Source organism: Oreochromis aureus, linkage group 11, assembly GCF_013358895.1.
Source record: "Oreochromis aureus strain Israel breed Guangdong linkage group 11, ZZ_aureus, whole genome shotgun sequence".
Lineage (NCBI taxonomy): Eukaryota > Metazoa > Chordata > Actinopteri > Cichliformes > Cichlidae > Oreochromis > Oreochromis aureus.
This window is the reverse complement of record NC_052952.1, coordinates 36,923,005-36,950,527: the sequence shown is the minus strand read 5'-3', so window position 1 is coordinate 36,950,527 and position 27,523 is coordinate 36,923,005. Positions and strand designations below refer to the sequence as shown.

At 42.6% G+C, this 27,523-nt stretch overlaps 1 protein-coding gene across 2 annotated transcripts; it reads left to right on the top strand.

The window, feature by feature from the left end:
- The first annotated feature begins 390 nt into the window (after positions 1 to 390).
- thbs3a (thrombospondin 3a) lies at positions 391 to 27,523 on the top strand. 2 transcript variants are annotated; one of them, XM_031746556.2, is made up of 23 exons: positions 391 to 842; positions 5,596 to 5,802; positions 10,708 to 10,961; positions 11,557 to 11,659; positions 11,822 to 11,848; positions 11,939 to 12,021; positions 14,549 to 14,600; positions 14,684 to 14,832; positions 15,274 to 15,411; positions 16,331 to 16,405; positions 17,036 to 17,188; positions 18,163 to 18,273; positions 18,420 to 18,527; positions 18,610 to 18,769; positions 18,985 to 19,103; positions 19,484 to 19,536; positions 20,794 to 20,975; positions 21,467 to 21,645; positions 21,942 to 21,990; positions 22,083 to 22,279; positions 22,451 to 22,623; positions 24,729 to 24,868; positions 26,347 to 27,523. In XM_031746556.2, exons 1-23 carry the CDS (start codon positions 761 to 763, stop codon positions 26,406 to 26,408), a joined length of 2,856 nt encoding a protein of 951 aa, XP_031602416.1. In that variant the 5' UTR covers positions 391 to 760; the 3' UTR covers positions 26,409 to 27,523. The 2 variants fall into 2 exon arrangements, with proteins under 2 accessions (XP_031602416.1, XP_039476057.1); XM_039620123.1 differs by lacking the exons at positions 391 to 842; positions 5,596 to 5,802 and adding an exon at positions 9,239 to 9,284.

The window sequence follows — 27,523 nt, the reverse complement described above, 5'->3', positions numbered from 1 at the left end:
CCTGCAGGACTGAATGAGGGTCCCAGAACACAAAGGCTGTACGGACAGCAGAGCTACTGGGAGGCAGCTCCTGACCTCTGACACCTGACCTCCGACCTGCTGTGATGGATGGAGGAGTGCTCTGTTTACTGCCCTCACAGCTGCAGTCATCAGGCACTAAACTGATTCTCGACCTCCCATTAGCTGTTATGTAATCTGATCCGAGCTGCTTCTCTGTTTGTTAACGCAAAAACAAAAACAGTGATGTGTGCAGATGTTTCACTTCATTCAAAAGAAAAATTAACTTTGACTGATGAAAAAAAACTTTCTCTCTCAGTGTTTTTACTTTGTTGTTGTTTTTAAAGTTGAATTTATTTGATTTTCTTTTATTGTTGCTCTCGGGTCGCGCGCACGACTTGAGCGCGCGCCAGCAGCAGTTTCCAGCTGTGCTCGTGAACCCGCCCGTCAGTTGCTCGGTTTGTCCTGCGGTGCTTCGGCTCTTCTCTCTGCTCCTCTCGTCCCCGCTCACCGCTGCTGTTCGTCGGTGTAGAATACAGCCTGCTCTCCCGGTCCTCTTGCTCCTTCCTCCGGGCTGAAACTGCCCCTGTTCCCCTCTCGGTCCTCCAGCTTCTCCGACCTTCCCTGGGGGAGCTCCACGGGTTCTCCTTCGGTTCCCCGCTGACAGCTCCCCAGGTCCAGCATCGCTTTGGAGCTGCACGGGTTTCTTTACCTCCCGGATCATCGGTTTAAAGTTTCCAGAGCCGGTTCTTTGAGGTCCAGCATGGGTTGGTGTGTCCCGGTTCTGCTGTCACTCATCGGCGCTCAGCTCGCTGCGGGAGTCCCGGACGGACCGGACGTCCAAGGTCAGAGAACCGAACCAACCTGCAGCTGATGCTGTAACTGAAACCGAGTAAAACGGGATGGAAAGTAGTTTTAATCCTCGAGTACTGCACTGAAGTATTACTTTACTCCACTCAAGTACTACTTCAATGTGACACAACTATAGCTGCTGATTTTATTAAGCACGTTGCTAATATTGTTTCAACGCTACACTTTACCAGTTTTCATTTTACAGTTTTAGCAAACTTTTAGTAAATACATGAAAAACAGCTGGTAAATAAATATTAATGTTAATACCAGGTTTGTGTTACTAATATTGCACAACCAGCTTTCAGTTTATGAGTTTATAGCAAATGGGTTTATGAATAATAAATAAATCATTATTGATACTGTTTTAGTGTTGGTTTTAAGACTGAGATTTTATAGAAAAAAGCCAAATATGTTCTGCATTTATCTTAAACGTATTAATAAGCTATTAATTATTACACCTTCTAACCAGGTCGTGAAAAAGCTCCTGTTTTGCTAATCTAAAACTCATGTATTACTCAAATTTAAAATGCAAAAAGTTGTAAATGTTTTATTTCTTTAATAAAAGTTCTTGAGACTGTATCAGATATCAGTCAATCACATTAATTCAGAAATCTTAGTAAGGCAGTGATAAAAGGTGATTATGGATGCACAAATCCTGGAAAACCTGAATATTTTAGTTTGGATTCCCAGTCCTGGAGAAGGAGTGAGAAGGTCTAAAACATCCTCAGAATGACTCCACTGTCATCCTGAGGACGTGTTCGGCTCAGGAACACAAGCTCAGGCTGTTTCTGTGAAGCAAACTGTGCTGCTGAGGAAGTTTGAACAGCAGGTGGAAGCTGACGAAGGTTTCACCTCACGTCCATGATGGAGCGTTTTTTAATAAAGTTATCTGAATAACAGTCTGATAATAACATCAGCGCAGACTAAAAGACTCCAGTTCTGCTGAGTGCATTATTAGTCCATTGTAGTAATAATTAGTGATGGAGCCAGCTGGCAAAGGAAGCTAGCTAGCTGATAACCGATTATGGTCGTTTCTGGCTCCACAAAACTAAAAAGTCACTAACACTGAGCCTTTAAAATGTGGAGTCCAAAACCAGTGGGTGTTGTCATGGCGGCTGTGTCCATCTTCTACATACAGTCTGTGTGCTTAGAGTTCCAGATTTTTAATCATACTTAACTTTCCAAAGTCTTTTCTGGAATAATACTGAAAATATTAAAGAACAAAAAATGTGAATCTTCGTGGGATCCCCACAGGTGTCCATACTGCACATGCTCCACAGTGACAGCAGCTACATAAAACACAGCAGCTGTATATTTGGGTGAATTGTCATGATTTTATTTTGTCTGTGTGGACAGATTCACTCAGACTAAAGAGAAACACATACATGAGCAGTTTAAAATGTTTGTGCAGATGGCAGAGACAATAAATAAAAACCAAGCAAAGACTTCAGGACTGAGGCGCAGACCTCTGCTGACTCTGTGCTGAGAGACCATCTTCACAGTGGCCTAATAAAGAGGAACAGATGTTATAGATCAGCTGAATCGCTGCTCCGATTTTTCAAGTGTTTAAAACAATCTGATGAGAAGAAAGCTTCCTCAGTGTGTCAGTGCTTTCACTGCTGTCTTCCACTTCGGGATTGTTTATAGTAACTTTCTGGGTTTCCAACAACATTTTTTTTAATCTTTTCAATTTTATCTTCTGGAAAAACAGCTGCAAGAGATTTGGACCAAAACCGAGGACTTGAAAGGGGTTCCCTGTCTGCTAAGGAACCATTTTCTGTGACGTAAGCCCGGTGCAGACAGAGATCGTTTTCATCTTTGAATCTTTCATTTCATTAACAAATACTTTATAACCTTTAAAACATGGAAACAGGGAATTGGAGGGTGAGACAGAGATTCTGCTGCTTTTAAGAAGCGACAAACCAGGTATAAAAAGAAGAAACTGTACTCAGTCAAGTGATCTGAGAAAAGGTGTTTAAAGTTTGTAGTACTGACTTTATTGAGGACCAAGCGTTAAGTCTGCAGACTGTATATGAAAGGTGGGCGTGGCCACTGTGGGGTCACCTGCTGGTTTCACGACTCTTCTGCATTTTAAAGCCTCTGCATTAGGATTAGTTTTCGCCTCTGTCAGTGCACCTCAGGGTGGCTGTGGCTACAATGCTTGCCATCACTGGTGTGTGAATGGGTGGATGACTGAATGTGTAAAGAGCTTTACAAATACAGGCCATTTTAGTTTTAGCATCAGCTGTGTCTGCGTGATGCTCTGACCTGTTACTGTGTCTAACACTGAGCCAGCTTTGTGAAACCAGTAAATTGAGCTTAAACTGGAACCAGCCAGATGGATATAGTCTGAACCCCCTCCTGCAGGCTGCATGGAGCTGACTCCTCCTTCTGCGGTGCATTCAGGTGCTACACTAGTCTCCAGTTTGAAGATTGTTGGGGTTTGTTATAAATCATCAGGAGTCATCTGTTGTTATTGGACTAAGACATCCTGGCTGGTGTGAGGGTGGAGGGGGCAGCAGGATGGAGCAGCAGGATTATCAGCTGTCTGTGTTGTTCTTCCTCTGTGGTGTTTGTGTTCAGCAGAAGGAACGATCAGAAACTTCCTGAGTCGAGCTCACCAACGCAGCTTAGTTTCACAATAAAAACCTGGAAGCTGCACTTTGAGGTTTGCTGCGTCGGTTCATGTATCAGCAGGTAAAGTGAGTCACTGCTGTCAGCACAGCCGACAGCACCTCGCACACTGCGCTCTGCTCTGTGTGCTGGTTAGTGTCAATCAAGGCAAGCCGGCCCTTGCCCCGATTGATCTCTATCTCGCCTTCTGTCATTGGACCGTAGCTGCTTTGAAAGAGCCGTTCTGCTGAGCAGCTTCACTTTTGTGTGTGTGCATTCCTGCATTGGTGGTCCCTAATCTGTTTTGTGTGCAGCTCACTCAGGGTAGAGATTTCTTATTTTTCTTTGGTTGTCATAGTTTAAGGTAATCAGCAAAGCCTGGAGGCCGGGCCAGGTACTCCTGAACCACGCAGGTACTCCTGAACCACGCAGGTACTCCTGAACCACGCAGGTACTCCTGAACCACGCAGGTACTCCTGAACCACACAGGTACTCCTGAACCATGCCTAGTCTGTGTAAGGATACTGGGTTACTTTTAACTTTACTTTTGTATTTTTATTTGACTGGAAAGAGCATTAATGGAACACGGTTCCATTTATTTGAGATGAGGTGAGGTTTTTTCTTTGAGTCAAGTATTAAAAAACAATATTCTTACATCCTTTGCGATGTTCAGACTACAAAATTTTAGCTCTCAGAGGAATCTCATCTATTTATCTCCGTGACATTAAACCGCAGCAGCCGCTCTGACTCATGTCATCCTCGCCCAACATTTTCTGGCGTGTTTGAAACCACCACTGTTAAATCCACAGTGGGAGGAGCAACAATTAGAGACAACCAGTGAGAACAAGAGGGGAGATGTAAACTACCTTCATGCATCTGTACAAATCCAGCTGAGGTTCAGCGTTTTTTTCCTGAGAGGTGAAGAAATACGGCTTTTGTCTCGTTTTGCAGTCTGAGCAGTTGAGTGATTGCAGGACGTTTCAGATGTTAAAAAGGAAGCTTTAACTCTTGACCTCAGTATTTCTGCAGTCCTGGATGCGTAATGTTGTGACTTGAAGTCTAATTTAAACATGCAAAGGTCACAAAAAAAAAATTAGCTGTTAGATGCTCAGATCCTCATATGACTCTAATTTAAAAAATGAATAAGAAACCAATAAAGATGGTCTTTAAGGAGGATGAGGGTGGTGTTGGGTCTCCTACATCTTTCTAAATGATTTTCATTTATCCATCAGTTATGTCTGCTTTATTCTGAAGAGCATCCTGAGGGCAGGAGCTGATCCCAGCTGGCTGGAGAGAGAGGCGGCGTGTACCTTGGACAGCTCAGCAGGCGATCACAGACTTCATGTTTTTTAGTGTTGAACTTTCAGCCTTAGAATCAATCATTTCGAGGCAGTATCTGTTTCTACGTCACGACAGAAAGTCTTAAAATATGCTGCCAGGCTTTGGCATCGACCTCGCACCGCCCAGCACTTTTCCAGATGAAATGTTAAAAGTCTGCTGATGTAAAGGTTCTGAAACTGAGACCAAAACCAAACCAGTTTCATGTTGTCAATGATCAAAACAAAAGAGACTTGCCAAACATCTGCCCTGGTGTTGAATGCAATAAAAAGAAAAAAGTCCTTCTATTTGACGACTTTCTCAACAAATCAAAAACATCTGGAAATGAGCAGATTCCCTCATCGCTTTATTTCTTAGTTTTGATGCCTGTCATAACCAGATGTTTTTATTTTATCGTTCTTTACTTGTGGTTTTTGTTGTTGGTTATCTTTTTATACAAGTTCCATTTCTGTGACGTGGATTAATTAGTAGTGACGAGAAAGTAAAACAGGATTCTTCTCTACATCTTTGCTAAGATAATCAGTACAGAGATATCTCTGTGATCACACTGTGGATCTTTGTCCACAGCTGTCACTACAACATGATTCCTAATTTCCAGTTTGGATGTTGATTGGCTGTTTTGGGGCAGGGCTTAGATTCCTGTTCGAGTCCTTTGAGTGTCAGGTCTCTCACAGTGTCTCTGATTAAATTTGAACGGGAGGCAAAAACCAGTTCAGCTTTTTTCTCTTTGATGTTTCTGACTTACCGACTCTTGTGTTAACGAAACACTTGTGTGCACTCTTTCCTGCTCCTCAGTGATCGACGTGTTGGGTCTGCAGGACTCGAAGCAGAGCGTTGCAGCAGTGGAGAAGCTGTCTGGTGGTCTGAGCGCGCTCAGTGACATCTATGTGGTGTCCACGTTTAGGCTGCCAGCAAAGCTCGGAGGAGTCCTGCTGGGCATCTACAGCAAGCAGGACAACAGGAAGTACCTGGAGGTCGCCATCATGGGGAAGATCAACAAAGGTTGGTGGAAGTGTAGCAGCTCACCCTCATCTGACTCCAGCTCTGATCCAAACACCATCCAAATCCTCTTTATTTTAAACTCTGCTGGAAATCTTAAACTTTCCACAGATCCCAAAACTGTCAGCATAGATTTTGTTGAAATGAAACAGCAGAGCTGTAAAAGCTTTCCATGAAAGCATGAAGGCTGCGGTTTGAATACTTCACTGAGAGGAAACACCTGACCAAGAGGGTCAATGTAGCAGGTTCAGGACAAGGAAAGAAAGGAAGGAAATGTGGCAGGAAAGGAAATTCATCTATAGTTTACCAGCTGGTCCACAGTGTTTCTGTGACATCTGACAGAATTAAACATTTTATTTTACCTTTGAACCCACGGGACCGTGGAGAGTAACACACCATACAGTGGATGAGTAAGGAGGTTCCACAGATCACTGAGGAATCCTGAGACTCTGTGGGGTTCTTCAGGAGGTGTGATGGTCACTGCAAAGGTTCTAGTTGTTGTTGAAGATGTTTCAATAAAATCAGTCAGCCAATGATGATGGAGGAAGTAAAAACCATTTTGACAGGCCTATTAGAGTTATTGACACTATTTCCACCAATCATTCTGCACACTGCACACCGCACTCACCGGAGAGACCCTGAACAATCAAACAAAAGCAGTCTTCAATATTTTATTTCCTCTACTTCAGGGGTGTCGAACTCCAGGCCTCCAGGGCCGGTGTCCTGCAGGTTTTAGATGTGTCCTTGATCCAACACAGCTGATCTAAATGGCTAAATGACCTTCTCAACATGTCTTGAAGTTCTCGAGAGGCCTGGTGATGAACTAACTAACCATGTGACTCAGGTGTGCTGACCCAGGGTGAGATCTAAAACCTGCAGGACCCTGGCCCTTGAGGCTCGGAGTTCCCCACCCCTGCTCTACTTAAACGTTGTCGATGAATGGCTCTCTGACCTAAACAGCTCATCAGTTTGAGCTCTTAGAAAGTTTTATGTCAAAGAAAGGGCACAGAGTTTTCCATCACACTTGTTTGTTCATGTATGAACAAACAAGTTATTATTAATCTCTGTCTCTCTTCCACAGCATGTCTTTATCCTGTCTTCCTTCTCTCACCCCAACCGGTCACAGCAGATGGCCCCGCCCCTCCCTGAGCCTGGTTCTGCCGGAGGTTTCTTCCTGTTAAAAGGGAGTTTTTCCTTCCCACTGTCGCCAAAGTGCTTGTTCATAGGGGGTCATATGATTGTTGGGCTTTTCTCTGTATGTATTATTGTAGGGTCTACTGTACAACAAAAGCACCTTGAGGCGACTGTTGGGATTTGGCGCTGTATAAATAAAATTGAATTGAATGTTTTGGAATTTCTGGTTCTGCACAGGCCGCTCTCTCAGGTTTCAGTTTGTGACATCAGTCCCTTACACGCTCTTGTCTTTGCTATAGTTGAAAATATATATAACTTCACGACTACGTCACCATCTACGTCCACTCGAGGTGCAGTGTCTACTTCTTACCTGTCATGAAGGTTGAACAGCAGAGATTTCTCACAGATTGTCCACCGACAGTTAGACATGCAGGAAAAACCTGCTGTCAAAAAATCAAATATGAGCCTATTGATACATTTAATGTCATTTTTAAAGAGTTTCTAACTTTCCACAAGTGGAAAGTAAAACAAATCAACTGGTCCAGGAGCTGTAAAGATGCAGACGCTAAGATGTGATGTTTCCACTGAGTGACACATTTAACCTGCAGACTCGACGCACGTCTGCGGCCTCAAACACAGAGCTGAGCCTGACAGACTGAAGATCTGTGGAAACTCTGAGTCCTGCAGAACTGAGACGGTGGCTGATTACAGAGCTGGTAATCACACAGAGCTCAATGATGTTTAATGAAGCTGAAACTGAACACTGCGCTCTGATGGTTCAGCTTTGAATGACGTTCACGTGGCTCTGTGGTGGGCGGGTGCAGTCTGGTCTGATAAGCTGGTCTCCGCCGGGTCGGCACAGGAATCTGGTTCTGTTGTCGTTTTATAATCTTCTTCATCCTGATAATGACAGGCTGCGAGTTCAGCCTGCAGCTGCTCTAACTACATGATTGCTGTAATCAGACTCCATGTTTCATAAACTACTCTGTGTTTGTGTTTTGGCTTAGGCCAACCTTTGACCTCGTGATTTAGCTGCCTCAAAATGCTTTAGTCTGTATATGAGCCACACAAATTTTGCAGAAAGCCTCCTCGCCTTGAAATTAGGCCAATAATGGGACTATTTCCAGCAGTGGATGAATCTGCACTGGGTTCTCTGGTGACGGTAATTTATGTTGAACTGAGCGCAGCTCTGTGGGACAGAGAAAGAAGATACAACTATAACGTTTATCTTTACGCAACCACAGTTATTTTATCCTGGTAGTTTTATTTTCTTGGTGCTTCTCATGTTTTCATTGGTCAGCAGAGCTCCTTCTTCCTGCTGCTGCGAGCTGCCAGCCATCCACTCCTTCAGACTGTTTATTCTTTTTAATTTTTTCCGTTACGCTTCTTCCATTTTCTCATCCACAGAGCGCATGAAACTGTTGCCCTGATTGCCTACAAAACACTTTCAAACAAAAGCATTTAGAAATTAGAGCATGGGCATTTCCTGTCTTTATGAGTAAGCTGTGGATGATTTTCTAACCCTCATAAATAACTTTCTTATTTGTATCTTAGTAACACTTTCTGTGTAGAAGACAGATAGGAGTTAAAAACTGGATTAATATTTGTTCATCATCTCTCAGGTTTATCCTCATCTGCAGAGCTGTCCTCGTTAAAGCCCATTTGTGTAACTATTTCTAAATCCCGGTAGAACTGCAGCCACATAAGCTAGCGCAATAATTTTTTTGCATATGAAACCGGAGGAGTCGCAGCGCTGGCAACAACAAAAACGTTATAATGCAGAAACAGCTTTGCCGAGTTGATCAGCTGTTCACAGCACTTCCTATGTTGGAATAAACGTCAGCGCAAACTATCGCACGTCCGCCATTACCTGCCAAAACAGGAAGTGATGTCATTTTTGCAGGAAACGTAGTTTTTCCCTACAGGGCCTTTAAAGGTTTGCTGGTGTTTTTGAAAGTCGGGTTTGACCGACTGTGTCGTTTCTGGGAGGCTCAGGACTTAAACTGCACTGTTGTTGGAAATCGTTTATTTTGATGCTGTTTTTTGCAAATTGTGCACAAATTATTTATTTTTGTTTTTCCTGCAGTTTATAAAAATTGGTGCATCTCAAAAATTAAACTATAAAGACACTCAAAATAAATTTCCTGTGGTTAGAAATAGGGCTGGGCCATATCATACTGTTCATGGTAATACCGGTGTAATTTTGGGCAATGATAGGAAAATGAAATACTGCGATAGAATATGGGTAAAACGCGCATGCGCAGTGCCTTTGTTTACATACACACATGGTGGCGACGCAGAATGAGAAGAGCGAAAGTGGATCGTTGAATGAAACGGATGAACCAGAACTGGTTTGTAAAAATGCTGCAACTTCAGTGGTGTGGAACTGGTTTAGCTTTCGTCCGTCAGACACACAACAAAGCACTGTTTTTGGTAGAGCATGCTAGCGGGCCGTCGTTATTACAGTGTTGTTTGGAAAATACGGCACACTTAAAATCAATCCTTTGATTTTTCTGAAAATTGACAGTGTCCCTTATAATCCCGTGTGCCTTATGTATGAATTCTGGTTGTGTTTACTGACCTCGAAACGATTTTATGTGCACGGCGCTCGAAAATCTCTCAAATGTTTCAGTACGACTTTGTTAAGCTACGAAGCCGCACGGCTTGATGGATTGTGGAGCATTACGGCTATCGTAGGCAGGAGCCTCGCGGAGTGATACGTACTGTGCTTCAACATAATATTACCGTATTGTGTGTGTATAACCTCTTTTTAAGTTTTGTGGATATTATACATGGTTATGCTGAGGATATGTCGGCCAGTTTCCACTGGAAATGCCTTTTGGTTAAACTGTAATTTTTATATAACTTTAATGCACATAAAAAACAGCTGCTTGTTTAAGTGAAAATACATTGATGGGGTTTTTTGCACTAATAAAGTTGTGGAGTTGTAAAGTATTTTGTCTAGTGTCAATTATATCGTCAGTTATATTGTTATCGCAAATTTTCAAATGTATATCGTGATAAATATTTTTGGTCATATCGCCCTGCTCTAGTTGGAAAATATTTCATGCAAGTTTTTGCATTTACAGTTTCGAAGGATTTACCTCTGAAATTTCTCTATCTATTAATATGTGTAAAAAAACAAAAACAATTTTCAATGTTTTTGTAGTTTATTGCACTTTTTTGCAATTTATGTACTTACTATGGACTAAATGCATACATATTATTAAAATCTGGGATGTAACGGTTGTATTGACATATAGCAACTTGAAATGCTGCCAAAAATGGCACTACAACAGGTAAAAATATAAAGATAAGTTCTGGCGGCCTTGGTTCTCTGAGATGTGACGAAAATGCCGCTCTGCACTGAACCTTCATCGTGACACTGTCGCTATAATCCAGACACACTTCTGTATCATTATTGTGTCTAATTTTAGGTGTTGTTGTAATAACTTAATACTGCCACCGTTAGCTCAAACTGTAAACTACAAGATGGTCATCTATAATCTTTAACCAGCGGTCACTGGCTCTGCGTACTCTTGATTTAAACCTATAAGAACAGAGCTACACTTTACATGTAAGCCTATAAAATACCCGAGAATAGTGCCGTGTTTGTGATCATGAATTTAAACCAAAAGTCAAACTGTTCATTTTTTTCTTTTCTTCTTCTACTCCATCTATTTCTGCTCCAACTACGACTTCTCTCTCTCCTCATTTCTTTTACTATCTTTTGTTCTACCGTCCATTTTTCCCACTGTTCTTCTTGTTCTTCAGTCCTGGTTCGTTACGTCAAAGCTGACGGGAAGGTCCACACCGTGAACATGCAGAACGCTAACCTGGCTGATGGACGGACTCACTCCATCATCCTGAGAGTTGGTGGCCTTCAGCGTAACAACATCAACATGGAGCTGTATGTTGACTGCCGACTGGCTGACTCCAGCCAGGGCCTGCCGCTGCTGGTTCCCCTGCCCAGAGAGGTGGAGATGGTGGAGATTAGACACGGGCAGAAGGCTTATGCCCGACTCCAGGTTGGAGCAGCAGAAAATTAACAATCTGTTCAATGATTAATGAAATATTACGAGTGTTTTTGAGATAGGATGTGTCAGGGTAACTGCTGGTTGGACTAAACTGGATTTTGAAGACATTGCTTCAGGCTGTGGAAAGACTTTCACTGTGAAGTAGAAGAACAGGGTTTAAATTACCTGACGAGAAGCCAGTTTGCTGAAAAAGCAGGAGGTAATTATTTGTGAAAGAGGGGGTGAAAAATGAGTCGCATAAACTCTGGATTAAAATCACGAAGTGGGGCAGGTAATATTAAAATCACTCCACCTCTCCCAGAGAAATAAATCCCATCTGAATGGGCCTTTGTGTATGAGCCAGCACGGGGACGAGCACAGAGGAAAGCGAATAAAGCAGTGATGTGCAGCACCGCCAGTGGAACATTCGTCAGTGTCTGCACTTCACATGAGGAAAAAACCCAATTAAAGGACGTGCTAATTACAGCCCTCTGCCAGTTTAACTGCGTCTGAGCTTCAGAGTGAGGAACACGTTTTGATAAATGAAGGGAACGGTTCCCTCACAGTTCTTGCTCTGTTTCACACTTTCTCTCCTTCTTTGTTTCAGGGGGCTTTGGTGTCCCTCATGATGGCTTTAGGGGGCAGCGTTGCTAAAGCTGGATCTCTGACTGACTGCCCGTTCCAAGGAGACTCGTCATCCCATAACTCAGGTCAGCTCACTGGGATCTCACTCAGTGTGGCTCTCTGCACTCAGACCTTCAGATGAGCTGGTTTCTCCTGCAGCTTTACACTCCAGCTGATCATTTTCCAACTATAATGAATTAAATCCTGTGTGATATTAAATAAACAGTGGTGACTTCTTTCTCTTCCAGTGAGCGGCGAGGTGAACTCCATCCTGGGTGAGATTTGCTTTTTTCTTATTCAAATAATCAAAACCAATAATCACATTTGAGCTGATTTCTGATCACTGACTGTACGTCTCCTGTCAGGTGACCACACCAAGGCTCTGATTGGCCAGCTCATTATCTTTAATCAGATCCTGGGAGAGCTGCGACAGGACATCAGAGAACAGGTGAGGCAGACGGACAGGTGGGAAAAAGTCTTCTGTCATCCATCCATCCACTTCAATTCAATTCAATTCAGTTCAATTCAATTCAATTCAATTCAATTCAATTCAATTTTATTTACACAGCGCCAAATCACAACAACAGTCACCTCAAGGTACTTTATATTGTACAGTAGACCCTACAATAATACATACAGAGAAAAACCCAACAATCATATGACCCCCTATGAGCAAGCACTTTGGCTACAGTGGGAAGGAAAAACTCCCTTTTAACAGGAAGAAACCTCCGACAGAACCAGGCTCAGGGAGGGGCGGGGCCATCTGCTGTGATTGGTTGGGGTGAGAGAAGGAAGACAGAAGGAAGACAGGATAAAGACATGCTGTGGAAGAGAGACAGAGATTAATAACAGATATGATTCAATGCAAAGAGGTCTATTAACACATAGTGAGTGAAGAAGAAACACCCAGTGCATCATGGGAATCTCCGGCAGCCTACGTCTATTGCAGCATAACTAAGGGAGGATTCGGGGTCACCTGGTCCAGCCCTAACTATATTAGGGTGACCAACCGTCCTCTTTTCCCCGGACATGTCCACTTTTCACGTTCTGTCCGGGGGACTTTCGAGATTGATCAAAATGTCCGGGTTTTCCTATACTCCGACAGAGGACCCATGCGTGTGACATCATCCCCGAACTGCTGCTTTGTGAGTTGTTCTGCGCTCACAGATGGGACAGACAGCACGCAGCAATGCACATAATAATGTTTAAAAGATCCCAAAGCGCAAGTGCATCTTTTCAGACGAACTGCAAAAGAAATTTCCCTCGTACCGACCCAGTAATTTTTCCTATGCAGATGAGGCATTATTTCTGTACCATTATTTAATTCAGGGGCTTTTAAGTTTGTTTTTGCACTTGTTGACTTGTAAAAGTCTATATGACATAGTTTACAATTCACAATTCATTAACCGCACAGAGAAGGCATCGTTCAAATATGTTAAATATGTTAAATATGTTTCTTCAAGCAAGTTCTTCATGACTGAGCCAAGTGTCCTCTTTTTTGGAAATTAAAATATGGTCCAGCCCTAACTATATGCTTTAGCAAAAAGGAAAGTTTGAGCCTAATCTTGAAAGTAGAGATAGTGTCTGTCTCCTGAATCCAAACTGGAAGCTGGTTCCACAGAAGAGGGGCCTGAAAACTGAAGGCTCTGCCTCCCATTCTACTTTTAAATTCTGGATTTAACAGGAAGCTCAATGAAGGTGATATGGAAGTCAAGATAAGATGGGGCCTGATTATTTAAGACCTTGTAGGAGAAATTTTGAATTCTGGATTTAACAGGAAGCCAAAACAGGAGAAATCTTTCTTTCTAGTCCCTGTCAGGACTCTTGCTGCAGCATTTTGGATCAGCTGAAGGCTTTTCAGCGAGTTTTTAGGACATCCTGATAATAAAGAATTACAGTAGTCCAGCCTGGAAGTAATAAATGCATGAACTAGTTTTTCAGCATCACTCTGAGACAGGATATTTCTAATTTTAGAGATGTTGCACAAATGGAAGAAAGCAGTCTTACATATTTGTTTAATATGTGCATTTAAGGACATGTCCTGGTCAAAAATGACTCCAAGGTTCCTCACAGCATTTACTGGAGGCCAAGGTAATGCCATCCAGAGTAAGAATCTGCTTAGATACCATAGTTCTAAGATTTTCAGGGCCGAGTACAATAACCTCAGTTTGATCTGAATTAAGAAGCAGAAAGTTAGCGGCCATCCAGGTCTTTATGTCTTTAAGACATTCCTGCAGTTTAACTAATTGGTGTGTGTTACCTGGCTTCATGGATAGATAGAGCTGCGTGTCATCTGCATAGCAGTGAAAATGTATCCTATGTTTTCTAATGATGCTGCCTAAGGGAAGCATGTATAATGTAAACAGAATTGGTCCTAGCACTGAACCCTGTGGAACTCCATAATTGTTAGTTAACCTCTCCATTTACATGAAGATTGGACTCTCCATTTATATGTACAAACCACTGCAGTGCAGTACCTGTAATACCTACAGCATGTTCTAATCGCTCTAATAGGATATTATGGAAATATTATAGATCCATCCATCCAACCATCCTTACATCCTTGATCAACTAATTTATCCCATGCCCAAACAGTCCACAGTGGATTAAAACAATGTCAACTAACACACTAAAAACATGCAATACAAACAGAATAAAATCATGCAAATAAAAACTACACTCATAAATAAACACTAAAAATCAGAATAAAACCAATATAAAAGATAAATACAAATTTCCACTGTGTGACATATCCCTGATCTCAGTTTTCAGTCACTACCCAGAGCTCATAACCACAGGTGAGGGTTGAGACGTAGATCAACCAGTAAACTGAGGACTTTTCTTTTACGCTGAGCTCTCGGTTCACCAAGAATGAGACGTATAAATTTAAATACACACAAACCCAGTGGGGTAAAGGGAGAGAAGTAAAGTGGCATAACCTGAAAAGCTTATTGGTGTGTTGTCATCGTCCTCAGGTGAAGGAGATGTCTCTGATCAGGAACACCATCCTGGAGTGTCAGGTTTGCGGTGAGTCGGCAGCTCTCTTTGTCCTCCTCGTAGTTTGAGTTTGAAATGCGAGGAAGCTCTGACTCTTAGCGTCTCTGTTGCAGGTTTCCACGAGCCTCGTTCCCGCTGCTTTCCTAACCCCTGTTACAAAGGTGTGTCCTGCATGGAGAGTCTGCACTACCCAGGATATACCTGTGGTCCCTGTCCACCTGGAACCACTGGCAATGGGACACACTGCAGGGACATTGATGAGGTAACAATACAACGACACTTCAACAGACAACAATGCCAGTACTGCACATTGGGGGTGTGGTCGGCTTATTTCCAGCTCTGTGTTTTTATTCTCAGACCGTACTGTTTTAACTCCTCCCTCTTTGAATCAACTCTTTTCTGATTGGCTGCCCTTCACAAACAGCAGATTTAATGGCAGGTGGTTGAAGCGGGCCATAGATGACCATATTAGGGATATCCTCACTTACTGACAGATGTAAGAGTAGAAAAAATGAATCCTTGGCTTTTGGCTTTCACATTAACTGACCTCATTATTTGAACATCGATCACTGGAATAGTACATGCATAATATGGAAAATAAGGAAAGGAAGAAGTTGTCACTTTAAAATAAGCACAACAACACACGGTATATGTTTGTAAAGGCAGATGTGTGTTACAGTAACACCCCTCTTCTCTGTCTCAGTGCGAGGTGCAGCCATGTTTCTCTCCCCAAGCCTGTGTGAACACAGCTGGGGGGTTCAGCTGTCAGCCATGTCCTCCAGGCCTGTGGGGGGCGCCACTGTCTGGAACTGGACTGGACTACGCTAAGACGCACAAACAGGTCAGGCAATGGACTGCACTTATTTTTAATTTTCCATTGGCACTCAGTTTAACTCTTTTTTTAACTTCTTCAACTCTGGATTTATTTCTCAGCCCCGGGGTCACTCTCGCTCTCTCTCTCTCTCTCTCTCTCTCACACACACACACACACACACACACACACACAAGGTGTGTTTGTTTTCTCTCTTTATGGGTGGATACAGTTCTGTGTCAGCATGTCTGCTGTATCCAGACTTCACACTGTTTTACAGCCCGAGCGCTGGATGTGTTTATTCTGGAAAATTGTGTTTATAAAAGGAAAATGCAGCTGGAAACAATTAAAAATAACTTTTTGGAGAAAAGAATAAACGGAAACAATAGAAAAAAAATAGAAAGTTAGAGTACATATGGCAGAATTCACTGTAAGTGAGTACTGTGAGCTACTCATAAGTATATACATATACATATATATAATAATATATATAATTATATATAATTTTATATATAATTTTTTGAGATAGGAATTTTGGGTTTTCATGAGTTATGTATGCCAAAATCATCAATATTAAAACAATGAAAGGCTTGAACTACTTCAGTTGTGTGTAATGAATCTAAAATATATGAAAGTCTAATGTTTATCAGTACATTGCAGAAAATAATGAACTTTATCACAATATGTTAATTTTTTGAGAAGGACCTGTATATATATAGATACACATATACATATGTGTGTGTAAGAGAGAGAGAGCATTTTTTATAGTTTTTGAAACTTGTTTTTAACAAGTACATCAGGTGTGCCTGTAAGTGAGCCCCAACAGTGAGCAGCACTCTGGGCGTACTTCACATAAGTGGAAAATCAGTTCGACCTGTGCTTTTCCTGCTATGATGAGCCAACGTGTCTGCAGAGAAAAGTGTTCTGAAAGCCTGACTCTGTTTCTCAGGACTGTGTGGACATTGATGAATGTGTTGATCTACCTGACGCCTGCGTGCCAAACTCTGTGTGCGTCAACACTGTGGTGAGTTCACATCTCCGTTCTCTTCACACAGATAAAAATCTCTGTCATGTCTCTGCCGAGAACATAAATTTACCTGCACCGTTGTTCTCTTCAGCCCCTTTTCCATTAGTACCTATTTGGATCAACTTGCCACAGTTTTCCGGGTTTTCCATGAGGTCATAGTTCCTGGTACCAGGTACTAAATTAGTACCTGCTCGACCTGCTCGGTTCCAAGTGATCTGAGCAGGTACTAAATTGTGACGTCGTCAGACTGGGTGTAATTGGCTGCTTAGTGGCATCACTCGATGAGTCATGAGAGCATCTCGTTCAGGAAAATCAAAACCGCCATTTTTGAAACCCGACAACGAGGGAAACAGCTACAGAAACAACGCCATGTTCCAGAGTCTGACGAAAAGCTGCAGACCGAGCAGCAGGTGTATCGTCGCCTCGATGTTACATACTAATTACGTCACGTGATGCTCTGTCACGTTGCTATGACGATGACCACGCACATTAGGTGGTACTCGATTGTAATAGAAAACCACTCGATCTGAGTCAAACTGTGGCGAGCCGCAGCGACTCGATCCGAGTAGCTACTACTGGAAATATCCAGCTGTAACTCTGCTACGTCATATTTCTCTCTCTCCTCAGGGCTCGTACAAATGTGGAGGCTGCAAACCTGGTTTTCTTGGTAACCAAACATCAGGATGCTTCCCTAGGAAGTCCTGTGCTGCACTGACCTTTAACCCCTGTGACGTCAATGCCCACTGTGCCATGGAGAGGAACGGAGAGGTTGCCTGCAGGGTGAGGACATCAGACCTGATCGTTTTGAGTTTATGTAACTGTCATGTAATGATCCATGTTTCCACATAAATAACCCTTTTGAAGATGATGTTCCTCAGAGGAGCAGTGACACAAGACAACCTTAGAGGCAAATCTCTACAGCGGTGACATTTTTTAAAGGAACTAAACCTAAAAAACTTCCAAACAGTTGACTACATCTGCATTGTTTACTACAAACCGTCCTCATGCTTCACAGCTCACTGAGCTCATCCACAGCGCCCTCTAGCGGCATTTCCGAGTAGTGCTTTATGAAAAGTGACCAGAAAAAAGGAAAACCAGTCTTTAAAAAAATCAAAAACGATCTAAAATGATAATGTGTGCTGACAAAACTATTTAAAATACAATAAATATATACATAACATTTCTTTGGTTTTAGTGTTTTTAATTTGGTCAAATGTATTCAATGGTGGATCTTTTTTTGATACTGGGACGTGTTTTAATACCGCTTCGTCTTAAATATTTCTCTGGCTTACATACATAGATTACAAAATTATGGATATAAAGAGTTAAAACAAAAGCAGTAAACCCACTCATGATCAGGGTTAAAAATAAAAACTAATGAAAAATGCAGAAGCGTTAATTCACCTTTTGATTTAGTTAAACAGAAAGAAGAGCTTCGGTTTTATGATAGGACCGATAAGGTCGTGTTACCTCGAGTCTGTCCTGAGCCTTCACAATGTTCTCAACATTTAGAGCATATAATCATCCTGCTGCTGCACACATTGTCAGTAAATGAGGCGATGGTTCATCTAAAGTTGGAAAAGGTCAGACAAACCATTAAAGGCTAATAAAGTGCGGTGGACGTCCACCGTAACATCTTTGTATTTAGTTTTTTGGATATATTTGAAGTTTCATGTAAATAGACCAGAGAATCACCTGGATGAACCTTTTTATAATGATCCCACATTAACAGTGTGTGACGTGTGTGTTTCCAGTGTAATGTGGGCTGGGCCGGTAACGGGAACACGTGCGGTATGGACACGGACATTGACGGGTATCCCGACCGCTCTCTGCCCTGCATGGACAACGACAAACACTGCAAACAGGTCAGACATGAATAAATGTTTCCATAGTTTCCAAGTTGAATGATTATAGGTCATTAGATTCATTTAGTAATTAAACTCTAAAAGACAATTTGGACTGTGATGTATGTGTGTGTGTGTGTGTGTGAGCTGCTGTCTTTGTCCACCAGGACAACTGTGTGTTCACACCAAACTCTGGCCAAGAGGATGCCGATAACGATGGGATTGGAGATCAGTGTGATGAGGATGCTGACGGGGACGGCATCAAAAACGTGGAGGTTAGAGACCGCGAATGCGTCTGTGGGTTCAGTGGCTGTCGTGGCTGTGATGTGGTCATGTGACATGTCCTGTGGCCCCCAGGATAACTGTCGTTTGGTTCCTAACAAAGACCAGCAGAACTCGGACAGCGACTCATTCGGAGACGCCTGTGACAACTGTCCCAACGTCCCCAACAGCGACCAGAAAGACACAGACAACAACGGACAGGGAGACGCCTGCGACCAGGATATCGACGGAGACGGTTAGAAACCGCCATCTGAACTCGCAGGAGACACGTGAATCTATAATTCCCTGTAGAGACAAAGAACAGAAACTACAGGAGCTGTGAAGCAAATTAAAAGTTTGATGTCTTTAAGGCTGTTTATTTACACAAACATGCAAACTGGTGAAGCCACAGTGCTGCATTAATCTCCTTTATAACCATTAAACAAGACTGGTGAATGGCTGTGTGTTCAGGTATTCCCAACGTTCTGGATAACTGTCCAAAGGTACCGAACCCGATGCAGACAGACAGAGACAGAGATGGAGTCGGAGACGCCTGCGACAGCTGTCCTGAGCTCAGCAACCCAATGCAGGTACAAACACTCAGGCACTGTGGCACGCTACGTTTTATCGGACATGAATAACAACACAATGCATTGATTTGCAGGTCATTTACATTTGTTATAATTAAAAAATAGCAAACAAAAAACATTAAACATTAATGCTGAGAAATGTTTATTTGAAAAGTGTTTGCTTATTGCACAAAAGAATTAAAAGGTCACACGAACATCTCACAACTGAGGCGGCTAATTAATAACAGCTTGATGTAAAAACAGCGTTTCTGTGTGTTTCAGCAGTAAACAGAGACAGTGTAACACGGTGTGAACAAATAACTCAGTAACAATTGTTTGGTGTTTGTAAGTAGCATTAGCAGAAAGGTCAGAGGTCACAGTCTGTCTTCTTTCTTCTTCAGACTGATGTAGACAACGACCTGGTCGGAGACGTTTGCGACACCAACCAGGACACGTATGTTTGGGAAACACACAGACACACACACACACACACACACACACACACACACACACACACACACACACACACACACACACACACACACACACACACACACACACACACACACACACACACACACACACACACACACACACACACACACACACACACACACACACACAGAGACACACAGACACACACACATACACACAGATCTATTTTAGTTTTTGATTTTTTGATGCCATAAAACATTTACAAATGTGATGAAAATAAAAAATGATGTAAAACTTGTTTTTCTAGTTGCATTCAAGTTTTCATGGGATTAATTCAATTCAGTTTTATTTACACAGCACCAAATCACAAACACAGTCGCCCCAAGGCGTTTTATATTGTAAGGTAGACCCTACAATAATACAGAGAAAAACCCAACAATCATATGACCCCTTTGAGCAAGCACTTGTTTTGACAGTGGAAGGAAAAAAACTCCTTTAACAGGAAGAAACCTCCGAAGAACCAGGCTCAGGAGGTAAAAGCCATCTGCTGTGATCGGTTGCTGTGCCTTAAAGCACTTTATATTGTAAGGTAAAGGGGATTGGGAATTTATCGGGAGTAATGGGATTACTTTGAACCTAAATTGAATTTAGGTATGGTAAATGGTAAATATTGCATTTGTATAGCGCTTTACTAGTCCATAGGACCCCAAAGCGCTTTACACTCATTCAGTCATTCACCCAGTCACACACACATTCACACACTGGCGAAGCAAAAACTACATTTAACAGGAGCCACAGCTGCCCTGGGGCGCACTGACAGAGGCGGGCTGCCACACAGGCGCCACCGGTTGCTCTGACCACCACCAGTAGGCAAACATGGGGTTATATCTTGCCCAAGGATATTTATACAGCCAGGATGCAGCCTGGGATCGAACCACCGACCTTCTGATTAGTGGCTGACCTGCTCTGCCACCTGAGCTACAGCCACCCAGGTATGTTTTATTAACATGTATTTAACAGTAAGAATACTGTATATCACTATTAATCAGAGGAGGTGTAGCCTTATGACAGCCTCGAGCTTCAAGCTAGCTGTGTCACTGAAAGTGGCCACACCTCTAGGTTTAAGCTATATCGGTATTCAAATAATACTGTGCATATATATATTAAAAAACACATTAATCAGAAGAAAATTTGTTTAAAAATGGACAGTAATACTAAGAAACAGAAACCTGCTCATTAGAGGGAGAAACGTGGTCACTTTTGTTAACATCTGCAGGGACGGTGACGGTCACCAGGACAGCAGAGACAACTGTCCAGACATCCCCAACAGCTCCCAGCTGGACTCCGATAACGACGGCCTGGGAGATGACTGCGACCACGACGATGACAACGACGGCATCCTCGATGACTACGACAACTGCAGACTCATCGTTAACCCCAATCAGAAAGACTCAGATGGTAACAATCATATAAAAGTCCACAAAGCCTAAACAACCAGAACCTGCTGTGTGTATCATTCATTTATTATTTTTTAAGAATAGAAAATATGATAGAAAATGAGACTCGGGTTAGTTAACACAATTAACGTCTCGAACTTTACATTTTCTGTGTGATTACTTTTATATTCTTACTAAATACTTTTTTTATAAAATGTATACTTTTCATTTCAAAGGATTTTAACATCCTGGTTATATATCGCTGTACTTATGTCTGCATTCAAATGTGGCCCATTTTGGAAAAGTTTTGTTGTATTTGCCATTAAAGTGGCTCTAATGTTGGTATTACTCTCACTGAATTTGAATGTACAGGTCAACAGCAGCATAGCTGTGCTGTAAATTGTGTTTTTCTGGCGGTAAATAGAACTGTGTCGTCTGCATAGAGAAGTAATTTTATTCATAGAAATCCTGTGAAGGTGTGGATTTAAACAGCTGCACCGTGTCCGTCTGCAGTGAACGGTATCGGAGATGTCTGTGAAAACGACTTTGATAACGACGCTGTGATGGATTTGATCGATGTGTGCCCGGAGAGTGCCGAGGTCACTCTGACAGACTTCAGAGCCTATCAGACTGTCATCCTGGACCCGGAGGGTGACGCACAGATTGACCCCAACTGGGTGGTGCTGAATCAGGTAACTTTGACAGTCTTACGTGAATACGGCTGTTTATCAAGTACAACTGTTTCTCAACACGTTCTGTACTAGAAAATTGGTATATTTGCTTGTCTATTGGTTTTAAATACAAAAGTAATCACAGATATATAAAGTCGGTCAAATGTAACTGATACTAACGCTTCTTTCTGGTGGACTGGAAGCACAACAAGGGTGCCTGTTTTGCTCATTTCAGCACCAGCTGGACTCTATTACCGTATTTGTCTCAGGCGATAAACACTAACTGCCTGTGTGATCTCAATGCTCTCTTTCCTCAGGGTATGGAGATTGTCCAGACGATGAACAGCGATCCTGGTTTAGCCGTAGGTACGAGTTCCACTTTAAAGTGAAGAATTTGTAGCTGTCCTCTGGTCCTGGTCCTCGAGCAGATCATCACCTCCTCCTCCGTTTGTCTGCAGGCTACACGGCATTTAATGGCGTTGACTTCGAGGGAACGTTCCACGTCAACACGGTTACGGACGACGACTACGCTGGCTTCATCTTTGGCTACCAGGATTCATCCAGCTTCTATGTGGTGATGTGGAAACAGACAGAGCAGGCTTACTGGCAATCCATACCTTTCAGAGCCATGGCCCAGCCCGCCCTGCAGCTCAAGGTTTCTACTCTGTTCTACGGTTCTTTAATCCACAACAATCAGCAGAAACCAGTATTGCATCATGTGTTGGCAGGTTGTAATGCCTGCTGGTCATTCTTGAAGAGCTCAGTTGTCTCATTCAGGACGTTGCACCCCCTGCACTCCAAATTTCTCCCTGTGTTCATCCTGCAGGCGGTAAAGTCTCGGACGGGACCAGGTGAGTTCCTGAGGAATGCCTTGTGGCACACGGGAGACACACCTGGAGAGGTGAAGCTGCTCTGGAAGGACCCGCGAAACACCGGCTGGATGGACAAAACGTCCTATCGCTGGCAGCTCAGCCACCGACCGCAGGTGGGATACATCAGGTGAGAGCACAGGCAGACCTGCGCGACTCCAAACTAGACCCTCAGCGAGGTCTGACTAAAGTATCTTAAATACTGCAGTGTGACAGTTTCCTCTTATTTGGATGCACACGCAGAGTGCAGGACTGGAACTTGAGTACTATGTAGTTTTATAGTGTAGTGCTCAAGGCTGCAGTATATATGCTGTAAAACTCTGTACAGTATACTGTCTGTAGTAAAGATATCATTAATAATCTGTAGAACAAATACTGCAGTAGCCTATAGTATAGTAGTACTCTGTTGTACTCACACCTTGCAGCTTTGTTAAAAGATCTTCAAAAATGTGCTTTGTGCAGATACTACAGTAGTCTGTAACAGTGAGTACTCATTTGTTGTAGCACAAATAGTGCAGTTATGTATATTATATATACTAAGTCCAGATACTGCAGTACTCTGTAGTACTCCCTCAGCCTGCAGCTGTGTCCCTCACGCTCATCTATTTTCTGTCTCTTTCTTTCTTTTCTCTTTACTGCATTCTTTACCCTCTGAAACTTCTTTGTGGCTTCGGGGCCCCCCGGTACTCCATTGTACTCGTCTCCATGACGACCAAAGCCCTGGCAGGAATCCACCTCAGTGGCCATTGATATGCAGATCATAGGGAGAGACAGCGACACACTGAAAAACTTTATCCCATAAAATATCTACTGTACCCACTCGAAGTGCTAAATCAGTCGTTAATAAGACCTCGATACGCGTTACTGAAAAGTCAGCCCGACGCAGATCGACTCAAAGTTACACTCTTCCTCTGTGCTGTTTTATTTTTATTTATTTAGATTCCCTTTTTAAATGTTACAATGTTACAACGCTCACTGAGGGACTTAGAACATCAGATTCTGGTTCCTCCAGTGAGTTTCATGATTGTCAAAACTTTTACGTTTTTGGAAATGGCAGCAGATTAAAAAAAAAGTCTGGATTCACATTCTTCAGCCGGTCAGGAGGAGAAGGAGAAAAGCAAAGAAATAAAGGCAGAGAGGCAGGAGGAGGAGGAGGAGGAGGTGGTTTTCAGAAAGTCTCTTCAGAGAGTCGTTAAAGAGAGAGAGTCCGAGGTTGTTCGCACTCTTTTCTTCCCTCGTCTCTCCTCTCTGTATTATTCAGCTCAGTTCTTTAGAGCTGCTGCAGAGACTTTCTGTGCAGTTTGGACATGTGACTGAAAATAAAGAGTGCAGAAATGAAGGTTTTACCTCCAATCCGTTTGCATCGTTTCATTAAAACTTAGTACATCTGATGATTCGTCCAAATGTGGCACAAATATTCAGAAAATGAGAAAAAAGTACATTTACTTATTATTACAGACATTTCATCCTACTTCATATGCTCTTCCTGGGTTTCTGTCTTCTAGTTGGCTTAGCAAGTGTTTGATTTGCATTCTTCTTAGGCAGCGTTGGGTTTTGAACCTGCTGTATCGTAGCTTTGTCGTCAGGAGTTGTTTGCTCACTGTTTAGGATCATTGGAAGGATGTAGCCACTCATCGGCCACCAACTTGTCATTTTCACCCTAATGGAGATAAGAATTAGCTGAGGCCATAAACTCACAGGAAAGTTTTTACTGCACTCTAAGATCAACTGAGCAGTCGGATCATTTCTCATAGACTTTATAATGACTTTGGTCATTATAAAGAATGTAGATTTAAGGGATTTCTGCACTGGCCTCACTTTTCAGACCCAGTAGGTCTATATTTTCCATCCTTTCTGTGTCTCTCAAAGTTCTTGATTTCTAAACCTGAAGGTATCCACGTAATTCCCTGTCTGATCTACTATTTATCCCAAGGAATGTTTGGTTTCTAACAGGTTTTTATTTCAAGGTTGGGTTTGGGTTCTGCCTCGGTGCATTCCAGAGTTCATAGTCGGGGTTTTGTCCCCATGTCTATGTTTAGGAAACTTCTTTTTCCAAACGTCACAGCAGTTATCTTGTGGAGTGTTTGCGTATTTATCTCTGGAATTGCTGGATTCCCAATCCTTACCAATCATTTACCCCAAGAATCATTTATTTGCTAGCCCGATGCCTGATGCTAGTATTCAACCCTAGGAATGATTGGCTTCTAACATGGAGCCGTGTTCCTGTGGTTTCAGGGTAAAGCTGTTTGAGGGGACACGCGTGGTGGCAGACTCTGACGTTGTGGTCGACACCACCATGAGAGGAGGACGACTTGGTGTCTTCTGCTTCTCCCAGGAAAACATCATCTGGTCCAACCTGCGCTACAGATGCAATGGTAGGACCGCTGACCCTGCTTGGCATTTTGTAGTTTTATTTGTTTCTGGGGAGTCCTGGAATATTTTGATAAGCCTTTTACGTGCTAAAATGTGACTGCTGTGTTGAAGTGAACGATTGCGTTACCAGTGACACCGATTCACCTTCAGACTTTTCAGTTTTTCCTTAAAACAAGCCCATAAAATCCTAAAACTTTGCCTGATTTAAATACCACTGATCTCACATCCAAGATCATCTTCCTGGAAGCTCCGTTCTGACCACAAATATGCAAACACCAGCTTCTGTCCTGAAGGGATCCTAGCTTTGTTTCAAGAATCATCTGTGGCTGCCACCAAGCAGTTTTCAGATCAAGAGTCCACAGTTCACAAGTCCAGAGGCAACTTGTCGAGGACTTTGTGAAGACTGTACTGGCATGGCCCAGAGGTGCACAGGAAGATGATCTTGAATGGGAGATTGGCTAAACTGTAGTGAGGCAGGGTTTTTACCTCTGAGCCATAAAAGGCTGATGAATGTTGTCGTCACCCTGCCGGGCAGTTGGGCGGGCGACGTGTACACCCATACTTGTCAATGCAATAACTCGAGAACGCAGCGACGCAGGATTTTGAAAGTCATAGCATGGGTGTGTCTACTGAAAATCTCAGACAAGTTTGAATCTCAGTCACCTCGACCTCAAGGTCGGAGATCAGGTTTTCTGAAAAGCTTGTAAATGTGATAATTGAGGGGGAACTGGTAACCAGTATTTTGGAATTTTAGAAGCTTTTTGGGACTTTTTGGAAAATTTAATCTAAACAATCCTCCTGCTGTCATTTTTACCCCTCGGCTGTAAAAGGCTGATTGAATACTGTCAGCACTCCACACAGGCAGGGTGCACATCCCAGCTTGTAAATACAATAATTGGAGAACGAGCCAACGTAGGATTTTTAAATTGTTACCATGCATCTACTAACAAACTCTCACGAGTTTAAATTTCGATTGACCTTGAACTCAAGGTGAAAGCCAAAGGTCAAGTTTTCTGAAAAGCTTGTGAACACTCTGATAATTCCATAAAGATGTCTCTAAGATTTTCAAATTGATACCATAGTTTAATCTACAAGCAGGCTGAGGGGTAGCACTGGCTCAGCAGATCCACACTGACCCACTGTAACCAGAACCTGAACCATTTTAGAATCTGCTCTGCTGAGCTCAGAGTCTGCAGAGCCCCCTGCAGTCCAAGATGGTGGAGCTGGTGTTTGTTCCTGAAATGAAATACTCAGAGGAAAGGCCGAAAATTGTTGTTGCACAATTAGAAGCCCACATGCATTAATATTTATTAACCCATCGTCCTTCCTGTTCATTTTACCCAGACAAAAAGGTTTATCCCAATAACATCAGGATATAAAGACTTGTGTCCACGTTTCAGTCGGTGTCTGCAGGAAGTACAACCTGCTGACACTCTGTGACAACAGATGAACTTTCAGCTCATTTCCTTTTTTATTCCAGACACGGTGCCTGAAGACTTCCAGACTCATCGTAAACAAGTTCTGATGCACATTCAGGTCTGAGAGCTGCAGACGGACTGTTAACACAACCCCACACACACCGTTAAAACATGAGTACACACAGAGCCTGAGCTTCTCTCAACCCACCTTAACTGTAGTCTGAATGCCAGCTGAGAATGTCCAGTCTGAATGAGCGAGTGTGTTTATGTGAGAGAAAGCAGCCAAAGAGCAAACAGTCTGGGGAAAGCACCTGAACGCATCATCAGGGTCCTTCTGCGTGATGTTTGAGTGTCTCAGTTTGTTTTTTCAATATAAACATGGAAACGTAACGACAGAAACTAAGGAGAAGAAGAATAGGTCCACGTTAACATTTAGTGTATGATAGTAATGATATGTACCTCTTTTTTTTTATTGTCAGTGAATTTATGTGACTGTAGGAGAAGCTGTGTATCTCAGTCTGCATCATTAATAACTGGAGCGAAATGGCGAATGAGTTCGAACCAAAACGTGTCAGGGTGCACTTTACGTACACGTGACATCACTAAACCTTTGGAGGGTTTATCTTGTAATCTTTGGAAGCCAAAATCATAACTGACCTTAAAATCAGATTAACGCCCTCACAGTGGTTCTAATAGTTTAGGACTTTTCCATCTTCAGGTGAAGAACAGCAGCTTCACTCTGTGAATTTTCCCATTTTCGTGGTAATTGTTCCCAATTGACCCCAAATACAATATTGCATTTTTCTCGGCACTCCTCGATCATCTCCTGTCCAGTTTGCTGTGGAGCTCCAGCAAACGTGGCGTGAAAGCTGTCGCTTGTTGCTTCATCTCAACAACGCGTCGGCGCGCTCGTCTTTCATTCGTGTTCCCCAGACTCTCCTCTCTCTGCTTGTTACTGATCTGGGTTTATTTCAAGTTCACGTTCATCACCGATGTTTAAAACAGACAAAGACGTGTAAATCAGCATCCTGACAGCCGGAAACACACAGACTTCATTTCCAAAACAATGTGCGTCCTTTAACAACAAACAGCAAACACAAACCTCTCATGCTGAGACCTGATAAGCTAACGTTACAGAGAAGAGTCTTTGATTCAAACAAAAAGTGAAATGCATGTTTTGTGTGTCTTCAAATGTACATATGTTTGTTGAAATAAACCCAACCATGACTTTTCCTACAA